The 20,890-nt window shown below is 40.4% G+C and overlaps 1 protein-coding gene across 2 annotated transcripts; it reads left to right on the top strand.

The window, feature by feature from the left end:
- The first annotated feature begins 488 nt into the window (after positions 1-488).
- On the top strand, positions 489-20,364 carry LONRF3 (LON peptidase N-terminal domain and ring finger 3). Of its 2 annotated transcripts, XM_039572017.1 has the most exons (12): positions 489-1,135; positions 2,373-2,491; positions 3,077-3,199; positions 5,361-5,516; positions 6,924-7,167; positions 7,853-7,943; positions 11,202-11,316; positions 11,728-11,849; positions 12,503-12,661; positions 13,680-13,842; positions 14,630-14,779; positions 15,500-20,364. In XM_039572017.1, the coding sequence occupies exons 1-12, from the start codon at positions 514-516 to the stop codon at positions 15,656-15,658; spliced, it is 2,223 nt and encodes a 740-aa protein (XP_039427951.1). In that variant the 5' UTR covers positions 489-513; the 3' UTR covers positions 15,659-20,364. The 2 variants fall into 2 exon arrangements, with proteins under 2 accessions (XP_039427951.1, XP_039427952.1); XM_039572018.1 differs by lacking the exon at positions 5,361-5,516.
- Positions 20,365-20,890: the final 526 nt, after the last annotated feature.

Below are 20,890 nucleotides of genomic sequence, written 5' to 3' on the forward strand. Positions count from 1 at the left end.
TTCTCGGTTTTCAAAATCACTTCGAGCCGATATTTCTTTCGCATTATCGGAGGTACCAAAACACCGAACCCGAGAGCGAATTCCGTGTCTCACCGAGACGCCGGTGCAGACCAGCGGGTCAAACCGAACTCCGAGCACGGTGTGCTCGGTGGGCAGCTCTCCGCAGCCCAGCGCCTCGGTTCTCCGCACGGCTCAAACCCCCCCACCCTGGGGGAAGCGCCGCTGGGACGGGGTATGCGAGGGGGTGGAGGAGCCGAGCTGGGCCAGAGCGGAGCAGCCCCTCTCGGCGCGGGCCAGGCCGACGCGTTACAAAACCGCCTGGTTTTGTAACAACCTGCGGGCGCTGCCCAATGAGCGCCGCCGCCGCCGTCACGTGCCCGTCTTTATATAAGCGGCGGCGGCGGCGCGGGGCGCTCCCGGCGCGGGGCGGTAGCACCACCATGGGCCGGCGGGGCCGCGCCGCGCCCGCGCGCCCCGGCGTCCCGCGCTGCCCGCCGCGCTAGAGCCGCCGCCATGGGCTCGCACCTGCCGCCGCGCCCCGAGCCCCAGCTGGTGCTGCAGCTGGCGGCCGGGGCTCTCCAGGCGCAGAACTTGGAGGTACCGGGCGGCGGCCTGGGGCCCGAGTGGCAGGTGCTGCTCGGACGGGCGGACGCTCTGGCCTTCGGCGGGCGCCTGCACGAGGCACTACCGCTGTACCAGCTGGCGTCCCGCCACCAGCAGCTGCGTGCCGAGCAGCTGGAGAAGCTGGTGGAGTGCCTGGCGCAGAGTGTCCGGATCAAAGAGGGGCTGCCCGCCGCCGGGCAGCCCGCGGCACCCCGCGAGTGGGACGTCTTCAGGTGCCGCAAATGCCAGGGCTTCCTCTTCGAGCCCGTTTCCTTGCCTTGCGGACACACGTTCTGCAAAAAGTGCCTGGAAAGGGACCGCGCGCCCGAGTCCCGCTGCGTCCTGTGCAAGGAGGAGGGCGGCACGGCGGCCGGGCAACTCCTGCGGGTCAATGTCATCCTCAGTAACCTGCTGACCAAGTGGTTCCCCTGCCAAGTGAAGGCTTCGCAGCTCCGGCACGAAGGGAATCTCCTCTACAAGGAGAAGAAGCTCCAAGCCGCCCTGCAGAAGTACAACGAAGCGGTCAGCCTAGGTAAGGGCTTCTCCTGCCTGGTGCTAGTCCCCGGCTCCGCCCCGGGGGAGATAACTTTCCACGGGCCGGGGCTCGCTGGCGGCCTCTCCGGCGCCCCTCGTCCCGCCGAGCCCTGGGCTGTGCCGGAAGTACCCCGGTGTCCCGGGAGTGTGCCTGAGCCGCGCTCCTGCTCGCCGCCGGCTCCCCCGGCCGGGTCCTGGGGTGGGTGTCGGGACAGCCCCGGAGTGGAGCCCCAGGGAGGGGTCGCGGCTCTTCAGCCCGTGGCGAAACTGGGTCAGGAGAGCAGCGGTTGCATAAGCCCGAGCCTGCGGTCCGGCTGGGCTTCCCCCGGCCGGCGCCGTTGTGTAACTGGCGGAGCCGGGAGGGAGCGGAGCGCCGCGCCCTGGGAAGGGCTCTGGGCGCGGGGGATCCCCGCCGACCACCCCCGTGCGCGGAGGAGCCGCTCGCAGCCGAGCGCAAAGGCAGCGGCGGGGATGCGTGTCCGGGCATCGGGTTTGTCCCACACCCCCGGCCGGCCCGGCCCGGCTCTCCCGCCCCATCGCTGGGGAGCGCCTGCGGGGCTGTGCAGGGAGAACTTTTGATGCGGTCCTTCTCATGCAGTTTGAGGAAAAGTGACTCACTTATTACTTGCACGTTGCAAGTAATGAGTGGAAGTTAAATGCAAGGTATTATAGGGAAGCATTTCACTTAAATGAAAGTGTTCCCAAGAAAAGTGCCCAGCATTCCCCCCCAGCACACGCCGTGTCTCGATGATAGTGTGTGTAACTCGGTGATCGGTGTAGCGCTACCTGATTATTCATGCTGTCCCTTCTTTTCCTGTGTTTTAAGCTCTGGCATGAAAAGACCCTTATTTCTCACTTAAAAACTTTCATGCTACAAATTTTGAACTTTTGAAACTCCTCCCTACAGTATGACTGCATTCCTCCTGCTGTCTTAAATGTCTCCACCAACCCTCTGATCCCCAATCAGTGCTGGTAATTTATTGTGTGAGCGTCTCAGCATTTATTTGTGCAATGTTCTCTGCAGTTATATAACATATAGCTGGCATTTTGTCTGGAGTTGTCCGAAGAGGTTTCCAGATTTAATTTAGTACATAGTTATTTAAAAACTGGATATTTTGTGGGTTTGTGCAACTTGCAAGCACCAACATGTGTTTAAAAAACGTAAAAATTAAGGACTAAAGCTTATGTAACTAATTTCTTTTTACTTAATCAACCCCTTTTTCTATTTCCTACAGCTCCAAATGACCACTTACTATATAGCAACCGGTCCCAGATTAACTCTACTTTGAAAGCTTGTGAAGATGCATTGCACGATGCAGAAACAGCATGCAGGCTCCAGCCATACTGGTTGAAAGTAAGTGCTGACTCCAGCTGTACTTTTTTAAGGCCTTGATACTGCCCTGATAGGAAACTGTTAGAATGATCAGACAGTGGAATCTGAGGGAGGCTTTAAGCCCTGTAATTTCTTGAACTCCCACAATTACAGACATTTAACCATGATATTCTTTAGCTTCCTGAGGTGAAGGAAGAGAGTGCTAGTCCTGGAGAGTGAGCTAAGGCTATTATCTTTGACTTGGATGAATATCAATTTTGTGAACTCTCAAAAAATTGAATGCTGTGCTTATATCATTCTGTAAGAACAAAATGACTATTTTAGAAGGTGCATGTAGGGGAAATGGATGTTTCCAAGATTAGTTGGGCTTAGGTGCTGTGAGAATCATACTTGCATGAGTTGGAGAATATCCTGTTTATGCTTGTAGTTTTCAGAACTGTTATGTTTAGAAACCCAGACACTGGTGGTGTCTAGCTGTAAGACATGGTTATAGTGATTTTTCCTGTCTAACTTTTCTTTCTTCAGAAAGATCTTTTGTACTTTCACTGTGGTTTTATTGCATATTCTCTTGACAAAAGCTGCAGCTGTGGATGTGTTTCCTTGCAGGGTCACCTAAGGAAAGGACAAGCATTAGCTAATCTGGGGAAAACAGAAGAAGCTTTAAGGGAGTTTCTATTCTGCCTTGCTCTAGATACTGGGAACAAGATGGCCAAGTCTGAGGCCCAAAAGGTGAGTTTCCCTAAATCATCTGGAACTGCATAATTGTTTTTAGTGGCCTTTTATAAAGGAGGATAAGTTTTTTTTTCTTCTCTCTCATCACTGCAGAGAGCTGGATGGTAATATAAATCCAGACTGTTGTTTACATTTGAGTTGTGTATTGCTGATCTGAAGATAGAAAGATAGCAAGAAAATATACTCAGCTGCCACTCAGTGGAAACAGTTACAGCATTAGCATCAGCAAATTTGAAGGAAAACTGAATTGTTAATAATTGCCACCCACAGACTATTGTGATTCTCAAATTTCTAATCTGATTCCTAGCCTGGTAATCTATTACCAGTGATGGAGTGCACAAGAGGGGGAATTGCTACTGAATGATGTTTCAGGCCGTTGACTGGCAGGACACAACACGCAGCACTCATCAAACTCCACTTGGGAGCAGCAGCTTTCTTCCTACTGCCAGTCGTGCTGCCCAAGTGTCAGTGTGTGCAGGAGGTGTGAAAGAGGAAGCAGTCGACAAAGGAAGAGCAGTTTTAAAATAGTTTCTTAGGGTTGCTAATAATTAATGCTAAATAAGCAAAAAAAAAGAATCTGCAATGAGGCTTTTTTCAGTAGCAGCCTACAATGTGTGTGAATTCTTACATGGCTTTTGTGAATATGGCTGTTTTGCCCACCCCTCAAATCTCTGATATCCTGTAGATCAGTATTTGGACGTTTGACCTTTTTGTTGTTGTTGTTGTCATAGCTAAAAGGCTCAGTGTTGCAGTGATTACTTATGACAATAAAAATATAATAGTTTTATTTTCCTTTATGGCAGTGTATTTATGCCATTCTCAATCACTGGTGGGATGGGAAAGTTGGGGTTTCCATGTGCTGTAGCAGACAAGGCTTTCTAAAGGCACAGTAGAATTCTTACAGTAAAACTCTATTCATGAAGGTAACACAGTATAACCTGAATGGTTGTAGTGAAATCAAATTTCTATCTCATTTATATATGGTTGAAATTTCAGCCTCCTTTGAGGATTTTTTGTCACTGATATTTAAGGGTTTTGTTTGCTTTTTTCCCCCCAATGGGTTCCATGCAGTCTTTCATTGTCATTGTGTCATGATTTGTGCTCATAGTCATGCTGGGAGACTTTCTGTGCACTAGAGCAAAAAGACCAGAAGCAAACAAATATGTTTCTAAATTCTGACTCCAGATAGCTGTTTCCAAGACATTTAATTTCTGAGCAGTGAGGTTCTGAGAAAAACTAGACTTCTTATAACTGAAAGAATCACTCGTGCACTCATCAGACACAGAGTTGATCCATGATGCAATATTTTACTGGGTCATTTCCAAGGCTGTTTGCATAACAATGACATACTTTGTTGTACCAAATTCTTTGGGTGCAGTTGTGATGTTCTGCTTGTATTAACTGTCTGCCTGTGTTAGTTTGGACATAGTGTGATCCTGTGAAATCCTTTTTGGCTTTAAATAGAAATCTCAGCTATCATGTGGCTTCCTCAGGCATCAGCAGGATCACCTCAGCAGTATGTTGAAATTAGTTTTTGAAGTGTGAATCTTCTATTCAGCTCTGTTTCTTTCCTTAAATAATCATCTGGTAAGCTATGCCATACAAGGGGCTTCAAGCTGCTACTTGAAACAGATTCACTTATTTTCTTATAGCAAATGAAAAAATAGCATTTTTCTACTGCCTACCTTTTTTGTATTCTCACATAAGTGAATTAAAAATAGCTACAGTTTACAATATCAGACACATTTACCCAACTGATCTTGGATTAAGCCTGTGAGATGAGTGCTTTCTGTACTAGTAAACTCCAGTGAAAGCTGATGTGCAGCAAAAAAACCCAAAAACATTTAAGAAAGATGTTAATAATTTCTAGCGAGCCCTGAACTGCAGGACAAAGAGGACAAAGGCATGTGTGTGTCACATCACAGAGAGTGGTTAATAACTCTGTGGGCTTTTTTAACTCTGAAAATGTTTCTTGCTGTCTGTTTGGCCTGTATTGCATTAGCTCTTGCACTTTTTGTTCCTACCCTAGTTTAAAGGGCTCTTTAAATGGTTTTAACAAAATCATGGATGCTTCTTTCAGCTATTCCCTTACTTGCTTTTTCGTTTAGAGGTTGCAAGGAAGGAACTAAGCAGTGAAGTGTTCTGTTTTATATCACAGCTTCTACTTAGTTTGTTTTCACTCATCCCGGGAAATGCTCAGGAACACTTACCCGATATCCTGCAGCTGTTGTCACATCACTCTAGATTAAAGGGGAATCTCCTAAATTCAGTGGGATCTGGAGGCACCAGCCATAACCTACAAAGGTTGCTCAAGGTAAAGATCAAGTCTGATGTGTGGTTCTTAATTTGTTGTGTGTTTTGTGTTCATATTGGGAAGCCTTCTCTCCTTTTTGCCTCTGGGAGATAGGAGGACACATTTTCTCAAATTTTTACTGAGTTTCAGAACATACAAAACAGTGTTGACTTACCAAAGTCTCCTTATTTGACTTTCTTTCTTTAATAGAAGTCCTCTGTTCTAATAAATTTTATGTCAGAATTGAGTGGGTTCTACTCCTGTAATTGTCTTTAGGTCTTTCAGGTAGTTGGTAGTGGAAAAGGGCTTCTGTAGATTGGATTTAGATGCCCTCAAAAGCTGTGAAATGCTAAAATCTAGAGCTTCAACTCAAGCTATAACTGGTGATGCCAGTAACAAAGTCATCCCATACTCAGTCGGTACAATATTTAGAAGTTATTGTAGAGCTATGTAAGATATATTAGCTACTTCATAACTTTGGTTTTGCAGCTGTAGTTTTGTAAATGGCTGTAGAGGTTTACATTGATAGGTTTGTAGGGATCACTTCTGCTTCACTGAAACCTGAACTTTGGGATGGGGTTTGCATATATTTGCATATATTGTATATTTAGGAGAAAACTTGGCTAGTCCTTACAAACAAAAGTGGTAGTTTTGAGCAGCCTTGTTGAGACTGAAAGGAAACAATCAGTGACATTGCCCTCTGGAAAGGCTGTTAGGATATTCTGACAAGAAACCCCTTAGCATGACTCTTTCGTAAAGCCATTCGAGGGACAGTTCACTCATCTTTCTGCATGTTATACGTCACCACAGCTCCTGATCACAATCCACAGTGTCTGTTTTCGGGTCCATCCAGGGAGTTGATGTTACAAAGCTGACAGGTGATGTCCTGCACAGTGGCTGCTCACAGGATGTCCTTTGGCCATAATGGGATAAACCCTGAGTGGTTTGTCCTCTGAGAAAGGAATCTGCCTTGCAAGAGGAAGCTCTGGGCATTTTCTCTCTTATAAATTTTGTGTTTTTACTGCTTCCTTAAAATAAACTGACATTGTTTTTGTTGTTCTATTGGTTGATACCATCATCATGATATAAACAACATGCATTTTTCCCATAGCTTCAGTGATAACAATATATTTAATGTGAGATCTCGCCACATTTCTGTCTGAATCCAGTTTCATGATCTTCAAGCTTTAAAGCCACACGAAAGGGCTGAAAGTACTCAATGGTGGGGAGGGGAAATCAGGTTTGTTTGTTGCTTGCTTTTTGGGGTTTGGGTTTTTTTAATTAGGATTAGCAATTCTCAGACTCTTGCTTCTTGACCTACAAAGTCCTTCCTGGTGATCCATAATATTAAATATTTGTGACAGGTTGAGTTTTTTCCTTACCAAATTGTTGGAAGATTGGTCTAATGTCGGTCCTCTCTTCTCACAGGTCAATGTGGAAGAGAAAAAGGGTTTTTCAATTCAAGAGGAACCAAATGTAACAACTTCTGGTAGTTTGAGGAAATCTATACAAATTACAGAGAGCAAAAAGGACTGTTTGGAGGAGGAGAACAAATTCACCTCCATGCCAGAGTCTACTTTTCTCATCTCTGAGAAATGCAGCCTCCTGAAAAGGAAGTGCTGCTCTGAGGAGATGCGAAATGCTGAGGTGCCCTGCAAACTGATGAAGAAAGGTATGTTTAATTATACACAGGACAGGTTCCATGGCATGCAATCCATGGAAACTTTTCTTTTGTAAGATTCAGACAAAGAGGGACCAAATTACACTTTGCCTTTTATATTTTCTCTTTTGCCTAATCATGCCTAAGGCATGCATGATGTGGAATCTTTCCTGTGTGTAGGGAGAAAAAAGTCTAAAAAGGGGCAAAGAAGGTTGGGTCATGTGTTTTTCTCAGCAGAGCTCGAATCTTTTAAAGAACATCAATGTTTCACATGGTCTTACCACTTTCTATAACAATTTAAAAAGCTTAAAAGCACAAACTCTATTTGTTCTTCATATCTGGCCTTGTTTTCATGCTGTGGGAGATATTTACAATGGTATGAGAGAAGAATTTGTCTCACTTTAGACTTTCAGCAGTAACAAAAAGTGTTTTGACGTTGTTTGCTAATGCAAGGCCAAATTGAACCCTCTGTAAGTGGGTATAGTGTGACCAAAATTAAGGGGAGATGTGCTGATTTGTGCCAAGGCTGAATTTGAAGCTTTGCGTAGAAATTACTCTAATGATGCTTCATGGTTCAGTAAGTTGCAAGTATATAGGAGACACATTTAAACATCATATGCTGGTGTAAATACATGAGTAGCATTGTGCTTGCATAGTTCTGTTCAATTACATTATCATTTTTTTTTCTTGTTGATAGACACGGTTGATACTAAGGGAAATAGTACTGGACAACATATTCCATTTGAAGTTGTGGATCCATCAGATTTGGACTGCTCCCTGTGTATGAGGTGTGTTCTTTTCTCACAGATATCTATAGCTTTCCAGCTGTATCTTCTTCCTTTTAATGACCTAGAGATTTTCTAGCTTACTTGGTACTTATTTTTGCCTGTGACATGAAATTAGCTTTTACTGTGACTGTTACTCCAGTGATGCATTTCTAGACCTTTAGCTCTGAGCACTGTTGATGAATGGGGACTCTTTAGTCTTCTCTGGGCTAGCAATTGCTTTGGAAAGGGCACACAAAGTCACATGCAGGTTAAGCAAGTTAGTGAAGGTGTCTGAAAGATTTACGCTCATCACTGGCACCCACCTAGCCACTGATACAGTGCACAAACCCACAGTTTGTCATCTGGGAATTTGTAGAGCTGTTTGTCACAAAAAACACAAAATACCTAGAGACCACATCGAATGAATATTCTGAGTTTACATGTGAAGTACTCTGTTGCTGCTGTTGCAACAGGAGGATCTTGCGAGTAAACAAGAGCATGTTTTAATTCTCTTGCTTAAGAGATTTGTTCCTCACTTTACTGAGGCAGTCACTCCATTTGCTTGACGATTTCTTCTTCCAGTTAAACAACAGTTATTCTTGGGAGCAGCAATGACTTAGTAAAACAAGTAGGAGCTGTCAACTGCATCTGTTTTACTACTTGTTTTCTACAAAACATTTTAAGTTTGGCAAATATATTATGTGGGGGTTTTTACTGACTTAGAAATATTGGGAAGGTGTGCACTCACTGCAGTGAGTGTTGCTTAGGTTGCTTATTTTTTTTTAATTACCCAGATTTATCTATAATGCATGCTGGGGTTAGTTTTGCACAATATTTTTTAGTTCTTAAATAGTAGATATTCTCTTTAGGGATTTACTTTTGAAGGTCTGTGTTTTGAGAAATCTGGATTTTGTTGTTTCTATGCAGAAGAGGGGGCTTCAATTTCTTTCAGACAAACTGAAAGCTTTGAGGACCAACTGCTGTATTGCATGATTTGCTTCTGCTTGGAACAAATCAGATCCGCCCCCTCTCCCTGTCTACAGCTGAAATATGTTCCAAAAGTTTATGCAGCTGTCAAAACACTCCATAGTGCAAAGAGCAAAACTTTCCTCTAACAGAAAGCCACACAATTAATCTTAGTGGTTTAGTGATTCTGCTTGTTTATCATCATGTCCACAAAGCATTTTTCAGATGTTTTAAATAAAATTAATTAGTCCTACTTTCTCATCCTCTATGTTAAATCAGAAAGAACTAGACTACAATACATTTGTAAAGGAATTAGCCCAAGGATTACTGATTCCCTTACAGTATAGAGGATGGTATAGGTGCTGCACTTGTAATTGCAGTCACAAATCCAGGCCTTGCCTTCAGAAAGATGTTAGCTTTGTAACATCACTGCACAAGGAAGGCTTGTGCTCAGGAAAGCTCTCATAAGATCTTTCTTGTTATTTATGCAGACTGATTGTAATTATTTCCTGCCATGTGCTTCAGAAGTGTTTTGGGGATTTGGTTCCTGAGATACTTTGGGCTAATTACCTAGTAACCTAGTGACCTGTTCACAATTAACTGCAGGAGCTGTTATTAACCTTTTTGTCTGATGAAGTGGCCAAAATGTTATTGATCTACCTTTGCTCCAGCAGCAAGCAGAAAATACAAGGTAGTCAAAGCAACTTATTGGTGAGCAAAGAAGCAGCACTGTTCTGCTGCCATTTAGTTTCTGCTGTTTACAGTAGCTCAAAATAATGTCATGAGAAATCTTGATGTGTAGTGTTTCTTTCTGCAAATCATGGAGCTTGTCCAGGTCCTCTTAGAGTTGTTAGGAAAAGCAGCTGCTGGCTTTTGTAAGAGCTAGGGCAGACTCACGAATCTTAACAGGAGTATTTTGTCTTTATGCTACATTTCAGATGAAGTCAGTCCCTACTAAATTATTACATATGCAATGCAGTACTTACTGGAACATGGGGTAGAATTCAGTGTTTTGCATAGTTTAAGTGAGGTTTCTGTTTGTGAAACAATTAACAAGTGTTTTGAGTTACACTGTCAAGTTGCAATAAGATAGGTGTGGCATTTCAGATACTATTTCATATGTTCCATTGCTTAAATGTCAATGTTTTTGGTAACTAATGACATTTAATAAGCTCTCTACAGCAGTCTTGTTAAAAGCCAATTACATTCTTAAATACACTCATCTTGTTAAAGATGCTAATAAACATGGGTTTATGTATTGTAATTTCCACATGTTTAACAGAGCATAGTGTACTGTTTTGATAAACTAATACTTTAAAGAAAAATTATTAATTCACTTAAATTATAATGAGACTAATATTAAAGACCTTAAAATGCTTAGACAATATGTTGTAAAATACAGTATGTTCCAGACAATTTAGTTTCTAGTTTTGAATTATTTCTATTTTTTAAAAAACTTCTATATTACTTACATCTCCTTAAGGTCCTTATTGACAAGGAATCATGACTTTGCAATATCACATAATCCTAATAAGGAAAAAAATCTTTACATGAAAATAAGTGTTATAGAGGTATTTGGAATGGGTAAAGAAACAGGTACCATGATACTTTGAAGACCTGGCCTTATATATTTAAATATTCTTCCAGAGGAAGCATGAACTTCCTGTCTCTCATTTTCCCGAAAAGCAGTCACTTGAAGGTTAAAAACTCTATTTCCCACCCCCCCCCCCCCCCAAAAAAAAAAAAAGAGGAATGCCTATTAGAGCTGGCAATAATAGAATCATAAAATTTTTTAGGTTGGAAAGACCTCCAGGATCTTTGAGCTCCACTATTTATTCCAGAGCTGCCAAGTCCCTGTTTATTGCAGTTACTGATGTGGGCTATTACTGCAAATAGGTATTTTGTGCTTAGCTCTACACATACAAGTAATCATAACATTTCCACAGTAATAGTTGTGCAGGCATTGCTCAATTTCATTAGTGAAGTCAGATGGTCCAACTTCTAGTTCTCTATTGCTCACACAGAGGAAAATTAAATACTGGCTTGTTGGAAGTTCGTGACAATGTTGTCCCTCACATTCACTGAAGTCAAAGTTCATGGGCTGCCTTTCATGTTGGGTGGCAATAAAAAAAGTCTGTAAACTGAGTAAATACAAAAGTTGGTTGAAGAAATTAAAAGCAAGAAGCAACTTTATCCCTGCAGTAGTCAGTAGTTAAGTTAGTGAATGAATTCAGCTATTTTTGGTAGCAACTTTTTTCTTTTACTTTAGTACACGATATTGTTGTCTTTTTGCTCTTGGATTTTCCAATCCAGGCTCTTCTATGAACCTGTCACTACACCTTGTGGACATACCTTCTGTCTCAAATGTCTGGAGAGATGCCTGGATCACAACCCAAAATGTCCCCTGTGCAAGGAAGGGCTCTCAGAGGTAATCCTTGGATTTTTTCAGCATCAGTTCAAATGCAAGTGATAGGAATGACTTCACTTGCAGACAGCCTTGATATTTCCCAACACAAAAGAAATATTGCATAACTTGGGAAGAATGTGACTTTTAAAATGCTCTTGTGAGTGGCCAAGCATGGCTAGTCTCTGTTCAAACCTTAGGACCAGGCCTGTACTTAAAAAATCTGTAGGTGATTTTTACTTTCCAAATTTCCTAAGTAAATGTCTGTAACACAGGGAATAGTTAAAAAACTGACTCTTCACTGGCAAGTTTAACAGATGATAGAATCACAGAAATCAGTAAATGGGGGTAATAGATGACTCCCTTTTCACAGGGACCATACACTGTGATGTGCTGGATGTTCTCTCTAACTGCGTGTGTGTGTTCTTACTGCAGTGCTTGGCTATGAGGAAATACTGTAAAACAGTGCTAATGGAGGAGCTAATAGCCAGATATCTTCCAGAAGAACTCACTGAAAGGAGGAAGATTTATGAAGAGGAAATAGCAGAGCTTTCCAAGTATGTAATCCATTTATGTAAAATCCCATCTCTAATTCTGCTGCTGTTGGCTGTGAATGGCTCTGGCTGCTGTGGAACACGAGCTGAGATGCTGATGGTGCTTCTTTCTCTGTATCATGTGATATCGGAGAGCAGGGTCCAGGTGAAACCGTGCTTGAGGGAGCATAAAACTGGACACTGTGCTAAACAATAAAGAGAAGTAGAAGAAATCCAGAAGGTTGCTTTATAAACAAAGTAAAAAGCCATGTGCCTGCTTTCAGTGGACCTCTATGAAAGGCACAGAGTGAGACAATAGGTAGAAGTAGTCCGACAGGATGGGGTTTGGAATATACTGGATAGGGAAGAAACGGGATTAAGGGAAATAAATAAAAGCAATACTAGAGATACAATAATGCTTTTACTAGCAAATCAAGAAATCTTAATGAAAAATTTGTCTGCTATTAAGTAGTATATAATTTTCTAGAGTATTTAGTCAGTTAAAGGGAAAATAATTTTAGGTTTTACTTACTTCATTAAGAATTTTATTCTAAAGATGTTATAATTTCTATTTAGAGATGTCATAATTAAAAAAAATATGTTACTACGTGTTTTATACCTAGTCAGTTGTGTGGTAAAACATCATATCTGATTTTTCCTTTCTTTCTTTCTTACAGCCTAAATAAGAATGTTCCCATATTTGTGTGTACAATGGCTTATCCTACAGTCCCATGTCCTTTGCACATCTTTGAGCCGTGTTATCGGCTGATGATCCGGAGGTGCATGGAGACTGGCACCAAACAGTTTGGGATGTGCATCAGTGACCCTGTCAAGGGGTGAGTGAAAAGCTTGGACCATGTGAGGTATCCACTTAGTCTCGAGCCAGTGGAGAGGTGCAGAAAGGTCCATGGCTGTAATATCTGTGGTAGCTTTCCAGTAGAGAAAGTTTCTTCCTAATCATGCATGTTAAAGACGTTGAGGAGACTGAAGTTTTTCTCTTGGGCACTTGGGTTCTGACTAATATGCCGGTCTGTTCTCTCAAAACACTCATAGCTGAACGTGTGTAATATGTGATTGAGCTGCAGACCTCCTGTAACACATGAAAAGAAAGTGTATTTTTCTGCTGCTTTCCAATCTACTGAATGTTTTGGCACAAGAAATCGAAATGGCAGTAAGGTGTGTTCTTGGGCTTAATTCCTTTAAACTATGGGATCTCTTTATATTGTCACTGTTCTGAATATAGTGGAGACTGCAGACGTATAACAGGACCTTCATAAGGACTGGCTGAGCATTTACATTGAACCATTTACAGTTAGTATTAGGTAATTTGACTTCAATGTGTGACTCTCTGTTTAGCTTTCTTCCCTTCTTTTTATGCTATAAACCTACTGGGTATGTATACACTGTGAAAAGTACAGTTTGCAGAAAATACCCACCTGCAAACTAAAATCTGCTGAAATTGTGCAAAAACGTTTTTCTTCATAGATTTCCATGTCCTTCCATAATGCTAGTATTCTGAATTGCACTTGTCCTTCTGTACAAATTGACTTGAACATATTAGGATTATGGAGAAAGTCTGCTTCTGAGCTGTATAACTTTCAATTTCATAAGATGTTCCCTGTATTCCAAAACATCCAGTTAGCATTAATCAGATTAGACAGTCTGGATCTTCCTGACAGTTTTGCAAACAATTGTGGTATAATTTGAACTACAGCAGGTCAGTGCTATGAACAATAGAAATGAGCTGACATTGGTAAATACCTTTGTGGTAGGGACTGGCTGTATGGCAGCTCTGTGGAACTCAGGGTGGAGAGAATAAGACTTGTTTACTTGCTTTTGTTCTGATTTCAATAGGTTTGCAGATTATGGCTGCATTCTGGAGATAAGAAATGTTGAATTCTTTGCTGATGGTCGCTCTGTTGTAGACAGCATTGGCAAGAGGAGATTTAAGGTGATCCAGCACAGCCAGCGGGATGGATATAATACAGCAGATATTGAGTACATTGAGGATCAAAAGGTAAATTTAGAAATATTTCATTTAAACCGTATTACATGTGAAATTCTAAGCATTTATGTTTTTCTTTCTTTGTAGAAGTTTCTAATAAACCAAATTTGTGGTATTTAATAACTGCTCATGGTTAAGGTGGGAAACATAAGAGTTAGCACATGCATGCACACACACTGCCGATGTACTGAAGAGTGTTTCCTAGAGGTATTTATCAGAGGACAAGATTAAGTGAATCCAGGATGAGATCTTGCTGCTCTTCTGGACAGAATAACTGCAATTTATAAGAGGGTGGAGGGGGAACCTGACACCATTTTTATGGAAGCCAGTTAGAAAATCTCCATTCAGGTAAGAAGCAGCAGGATTGGGTGCACCATAACCTTCAAAATTGCTTGTGTTAATTCTTAAGAGCTTTTGGTGTGCAAAGGGAAGATAAAATGTCTACTCTGAGGCTCTACTGATTTTTCTTTTTTTAAAAAAGCTTTGCATCATCTTTTTTCCGTTTTCGCATGATGTTTGTGTAAAGGTTTTTTGATACAACAATCCAGAAAGTGCTAATTCTACAAATAGGTTTTTTTGGTTTAGAATACAGGTAAAGTAAAGAATTTGGGTAGGGAAGGGGCATCAGAAGGGGAAACACCAAATGAGCTCTCAGTATTTATCCCAGAACTTTTCTGGCATGCTTTTTTTTTCCTTTTCCTTTCCCCTACCCACTCCAGAAAATCCTAAAAATGCTATGCCTTCCCCAGCATGCAGACTGAACTAACAGTAACCTTCCCCCTCTCATTTCTCATTCCAGGTGCAAGGACAAGAGTATGTTGCATTACTTGTTCTCCATGACTCTGTCTATGATCAGGCTTATATGTGGTTTAACTCCCTCAAGCAAGCACTCAAAAGTCGAATTCTCAGTCATTTTGGTCCAATGCCAGCTAAGGATCCTGACCCACAGGTATCCAGAATCAGTGGCTTATGTAACTTTTAGAGACAGAAATAGCAGGGATATCCGATAAGCTGGCAGGCATTGTGTTCTAAGATGAAAATATGAATACTCTGCATTTACCCCACATAAACTGAGCCTCTAAATTCTGTTGCCACACACCTGTGGTAGCACAGTTGCAAAGAAAAAGCTCATATTTAATGTTGATAACTTTCTGAGACTATTTATCTCACTGCATTAATCTCAGGAGACTGAACTGCCTTTTTGCCTGCTCTACTTCCCCAATTAAATGACTGAGAAGTAAATAGGCAACTGGAAACTTGTTACTTTTGTTAAAGGACTGCAAATGGTGGGGTCCTAAAATAACAGAATATAACAACAAGAGCTAAATAGTGTCATAAAGTATGGAGAAGGAAGGCAGGAATCCTAAAGAGCTGGGTCAGTAATAACATATGGGAAAAATAGATTTAAAAAAATGCAGAAGGCCCAGCCTATATGTTGTTGTTACTAATAGAAATGCCTTTTACATCCTATTTTTAGGAAAGGTGCCACTTGTTTGTAATCTGTTTCAGGCCAACCTGTAATCACAAGCCATTAGGCTGGCAATGAAATTATCTACTTGCTACATTGCTATCAAAAACTGTGTTCTCAGAGTTAAATCCTCAAGAATAGGACCTTACTAGCTGTATGAATCCTGACTTCTAATTTTTTTTTTTTCCCCACTGACTGCAGGCTAACCCCAATGGGCCAGCCTGGTGCTGGTGGGTCCTGGCTGTCCTTCCACTTGAGAACAGAGCTCAGCTCCCATTCCTTGCCATGAAATCCCTCAAAGACCGCTTGAATGGCATCAGACGTGTCCTTACATTCATGTCTCGTACAAGATCACGGTGATGGTGAGGAGCAGAGCTGGGAAGTCTCCCACAGTCCTTGACTGCAGACTGTCTCTTGTAACTTCATCTAACTGCAATAATGTCTTACAGATTTGAGTGTCAGGATGTTTCAAGCCTGAATTTCAAAGAGAATGAGTTATAAAGAGCAGGGGATGTTTATGGATACTTCAATAGTTTCCATTTGGAACTGAGACGAGTATTCAATCACTGCACTGCTAAATTAGTAACAAATGTGATAGAACAAAAAGTGATCTTGTTTGCCATAAACCTTTTAAAAATCTTAAGGTTTTTTTTAATTTATTTTATTTTTATTTTTTAGTGGAAAAGATAAACTGTGCAGTTTAATGTGAAGCAGAAACAATAAGGTTAATGCATTATTTCAGTGAACTGCAAAGTCTTTTATTCAAATGGTTCAGGTTTTATATAGCATTGTGTAAAATAATGTTCACAACTTCTGTTTGATAATTTATTTTTGCACTATGATTGTTTTGTTTCAAAGTGTATATTATTTATGTGTTCATTCACTAAAGGAAAGTGAGCTGCTCTATTTATAGTGTTTTTACCCTGTATTTATGACTGGGGGCAAAAATTATGATTCTAGCAGTGCACAAGCAACTGCTTTGTTAATTTTTCAGTTATTTGCGTTCAAATACTTCAAATATTTTTCTACTTATCCCCAGTTCTACCGTAGCTTAAGAACCCCCTCAAAGCATCCTGCCTTGAAGTCTTTGAATACACAGATTGTCTGAGTTAATTCAAGCAGAGCTGTTGAAGGTTGATCCTATGCTTGTGGCGAGGTTCCTGATACAACCAAACAGTCAAGCATCTGCTTAAGCATAAGTGTTTAAGTGCTTGCGTAAATTCAAGTACTGGTGGTTGATGTCAGTGGGAATTGACCATAGTGGTGACAGAAGGATCTATCCTCTAATATTTCACCGAACAGAGTAACTTGAAGTTGAATTTATATCTGAACTCCTTCTTTCAAAAATGGACAATGGCTACAAACAACTGTGAAGAAAGAGCTGTAGTATATGAAAATTGGCTTATCCTAGAGAAAACTGGAAGTACTGGTGTCATTTCATTGTAGGTTAATACATAGATTTCTTTTTTTTCCATCAACTCTTGTTGCTGTTAAGATGAGTTTTATTTCTTTTAATTGTTTGGTGGGATTTGGCTTTGGAGTGTGTGTTTATGGGAGGGGGAGGGGGGAGTTATTTTGAACTGTAGGACTCAGAGGGCAGTTTGTGTCACATAAGAAGGAATATGTTGTAATAAATGCTATTTATTTCACCCCAATCTTCAGGTTTCTTCAGTTAGCTTCAAATCTCTACCCAGCCATTACTTTTCTCTTAAGAGATTGGGTAGCATTGCTAATAATAGTTATCTCCCAAGGAAAGCAAGTGAATTTTAGCATGATTACTTCTAGCCATAATGCAGGTAAAAATAGGGCAGAAATGAGAACAGGAAGTATCTTGGGTTTGATTTTCTTTTTTTTTTTTTTAAATCAACAGTTCATACAGTTGTTTTGCTGCTTTTATTGCTTACAGTGTACCACTTTCTGGGACTGCTCTTACCTTCATCTGATTATGACTTTCACTGGTTTCAATGTGAGCAAAACTGGGCCTTTTATTCTAAGCTACTCTTTTCCTTTTCAGTGGCAAAAACTAGAATGAAGTGAGACTGTTATGGAATGATATAAATTTATTTGGTTTTTTTACCCAGGATAGCGCTCTGCCATTTCATGCCTCTATGAAAAAAAATGTGGTAGAATTTAATATTATTTTTGTGTGCTTTTCCATTAGCTCATCAGAATATTTATTAGTTAAAAGTAACTTCCATACTGTTATGTTTCCAGAAAGCTACCTTTGTTCCCATTTTGTTAAATTCTCTAGAACTTTTTTATAAGGGTACCAAAGAAACAAATGGAAGACAAACATGCTTCACCCTTGTGGTGCTCATGGAATCTGTATCCTGTTTGCATTGAGCTACTTTAGAAATGTTATGACTTCCTTCCATACTGCTGGATTGCTGCACTTCCTCCATGGGTGGTACTTGGCATGCTGTAAACAATGTATAAAAACACCTACATGTTCTGAACAGCACCAAGTGATGGTGGCTGACACCTGCTATGGCATTTTGTCTTTGTAAGTCAACAACAAAGCAATTTCTACTTGTGTGGAAGTGAAGCTGCATTAAATGCAATTCTTCCACAAGCCATTATGCACTATTGCAGAGCATAAGGGTCTCATATTGCTCCCACAGGAAAAAAAGCTTCCACTTTTGTTACTCTTATCTGTGAGAAAAGGACCTTAAATATCTTATTTAAACTTTTTTCTCACTGATGTCATTATTTTTTTACCCTGCATGCTGTGTCTTCTACATACTCATTCTATTTTATTGTTTTAGAAACTGCCATGGAAAAAATCCTTGATTTTTAAAATGAATATTGTCTTTTCTGCCTTGAATATTAGCCTTGAGTAAAGCTGCCAGAATTTCCTAAGCAGAGACTCGTGTACATGCCCTGCATTGAGAATGCCCAGTGCATTTGTTGCAACCTGGAAACACCGGACCCTACTGCATGTAATGCACACAGGTGATCTGCATATGCACAACAAATCAAAATTCCATCTGTACATGTACAATAGCATTCTCTCTGGGGCTGCTCTATGGCCACACACATCCTAGACTAATGGCTAAAGTCTACAAATTCCATCAGAAATGAAAAACAATACTGAGAAAGATATTTGCTAGAGAACACAAACCTGTCAAGGAAAAACTGGAGAAGGAATACCCTTAGCCTTCATTATATTGAGATGGTAAAGTTTCATTAATGATGTTTAAAACCACAAAAATCTAGGTATGCCACACTATCACTGATTTTTTTCAGTTGCATAAATAAGTACAAGGATGTAAATGCAACATTTATCACAGGCATGAATAAACAGTTGAACCAATTTAAAAATACCTTCAGTTTAATTATAGAAACAGCATTGAACAAATAAAATGCTAATAGGGGGAGGGAGTATTTTATTTAGGCTGCTCACATTTTTCTAGACACCAAAGCCAGTTTGATAACCAGTCTTGCTCATCTGCTAAAAACAAAAAAGACGAACAAACCAAATCATGACTCAAACTTGCATTTCCTGTGTGGTCAGAAGTATTGATTAATTGCTGTGGGGGTGTAAGTAATGCATAGGCTGCTTACACAGTAGTTCAGTAGTTTTAATAATGAAATGATAAAATGGTGTGATAGGCCTTTAAGCTAAGTCTTAAGTGACATTCTGGTGTTAGTTGTAGAAGTTCCTCTTGCTTTTTTTCTGTAATTACTTTAAGTGCTGATATCTTCCATTATACTGTAGCAATAAGAGATACCAGCTGTCAGACTGAATGGCTGATGTGTTGCTCAGCCCGTCCTTCTGCCCTGTATGACTACTTACTGACAGAACACCTCAACCATGGATTTACTAATCCAAAGATTGCTTTAGTCTAAAAAAAAAAAAAAAAGCACGTGGATTTGGATGTAGCAGGTCTGTCTTAATCTGTGCTGTAGAGAAAGAGCTTCATAGAGTTGAGTTCTGTTTTAGATGGTCTTTTCATATAATCATAGAATCCCGGGATGGAAGGAACCTCAAGGATCAGCTGGTCCAAATTTTCTTGGCAAAAGCATGGTCTAGACAAGATGGTCCAGCAGGCTATTCAGCCAAATCTTACAAGTGTCCAATGTTGGGAAATCCAGCACTTCCCTGGGAAGATTATTCCAATGGCTGATTGTTCTCATTGTGAGAAATTTTCTTTTTTGATGATTTCTACTTGGTGCTGAAGTTTTACTGGTGTTTAAATCAATGACAGACAGGAGTTGTATTTAAATGCAATGTTTAGAAATGGAGAACATGTTCACAAACACTTATTTAAAGAAGAAAGTGAAAATTAACTATAGGGTTTTTGTGCATAAAACCCCTGTGGACTATGCACTTAGGGTAGTGCTCCCCGTTTCCCCCAAGTCCTACATCCGATGAACACAGTCCCTTTTTTCAACCCCTGCTTAGTTCTCATTTAATTCACAACTGAACCTGTAACTAGTACAGCACATAGTTTAGGAGCTGGGGTTTATTCCAAAGCCCAGTAAACCACTGAAAGTCTTATGGCTATAGAAAAATGGTAGTTTGAGCAAAGTCACTCTCTTAAAACACTTTGCTAAATAAATATTGTCTGAAAGAAGAAAGAAACTAATCTGCTCAGATAGGATTAAAATGGTGGATAATAAAAACCTGAAGTATTACATTGACTTACTCATCCAGGTATCATGTGAAGTGCTTACTAATGTTGGATTTTCATAAGGTCTAAAGTAACCCTCACATAGAAGTGCCTGTATTCTGTTATTGCCATTCTTGAGCTTTTTAATAGTCATAGCCATATATTTTATAAATATAAAACATATGCACCTTTTAATCTTTACATTCAATTTGCAGAACAAAGGTTTACAGAGCAGAAGTGTAGCAAAAACAATGTAATAGCTTCTATAATTCCCTGAGGAGGAACGGGAGAAGTACAAAAATGAGGAGCAAAAGACTATCTGTGTAAGATGTCTTAATTTGGAACCATATACTTGTCCAATTTAATTCCATCAAGCTATGTGGTTACAAGAGTGCCAGAAATATATCTATCAAGCCATTTTAAATAAAAAGTTTTGTGGACTTGTATATTCCATTTGTTTGTAAAACATCCTTTTGTGCACTGTAATGAACTTGAAATGAAAAGTTATACTCTCATATCACTGAACAGAGTACTGTTCAGCTACCTCTATATAAGTTTGAAGTAATTGGTTTTTTCTGGATTTGTTTGCATTGTCACATAAAATATATTTTAAAAAATCATAGTCCAAAGAACCTGTATGTGTTTGTAGATATGCTTATAACTATGTTGTACCAACAAAGTCTGTGTGGAGAGTTGTTTCCTAATTAAAATTTTTGTGTTCTTTACTCTTTGGCTTGCATAACAACTACAAAGGTGAACAAATATTACATGGGAGCTGTTTTTTGTAGGTGTTTTAGATAAAGGAACAAAGAACAACTCCTAGATCCTGCAGTTACACAACAACACTTGAAGTGAAGAAGCCAAACCATAGGAATTAAGTTGTTCAAACCTCAGATGCTGTAAAAGAGGACAATATGTGCTGCTGCTTTTTTTGGATTTTTTGGGTTTGGTTTTATTTCCCCTCCTCTCTTCCTTTGTT

The sequence above is a fragment of the Corvus cornix genome, chromosome 4A, assembly GCF_000738735.6.
Source record: "Corvus cornix cornix isolate S_Up_H32 chromosome 4A, ASM73873v5, whole genome shotgun sequence".
In the NCBI taxonomy this organism is placed as follows: Eukaryota; Metazoa; Chordata; class Aves; order Passeriformes; family Corvidae; genus Corvus; species Corvus cornix.

Coding starts and splice junctions, on each gene's coding strand:
- LONRF3 (XM_039572017.1), top strand. CDS start 514: ATGGGCTCGCACCTGCCGCCGCGCCCCGAGCCCCAGCTGGTGCTGCAG. Junction 2,492..3,076: donor TCCAGCCATACTGGTTGAAA/GTAAGTGCTGAC, acceptor GTTTCCTTGCAG/GGTCACCTAAGGAAAGGACA. Junction 5,517..6,923: donor ACCTACAAAGGTTGCTCAAG/GTAAAGATCAAG, acceptor CTCTTCTCACAG/GTCAATGTGGAAGAGAAAAA.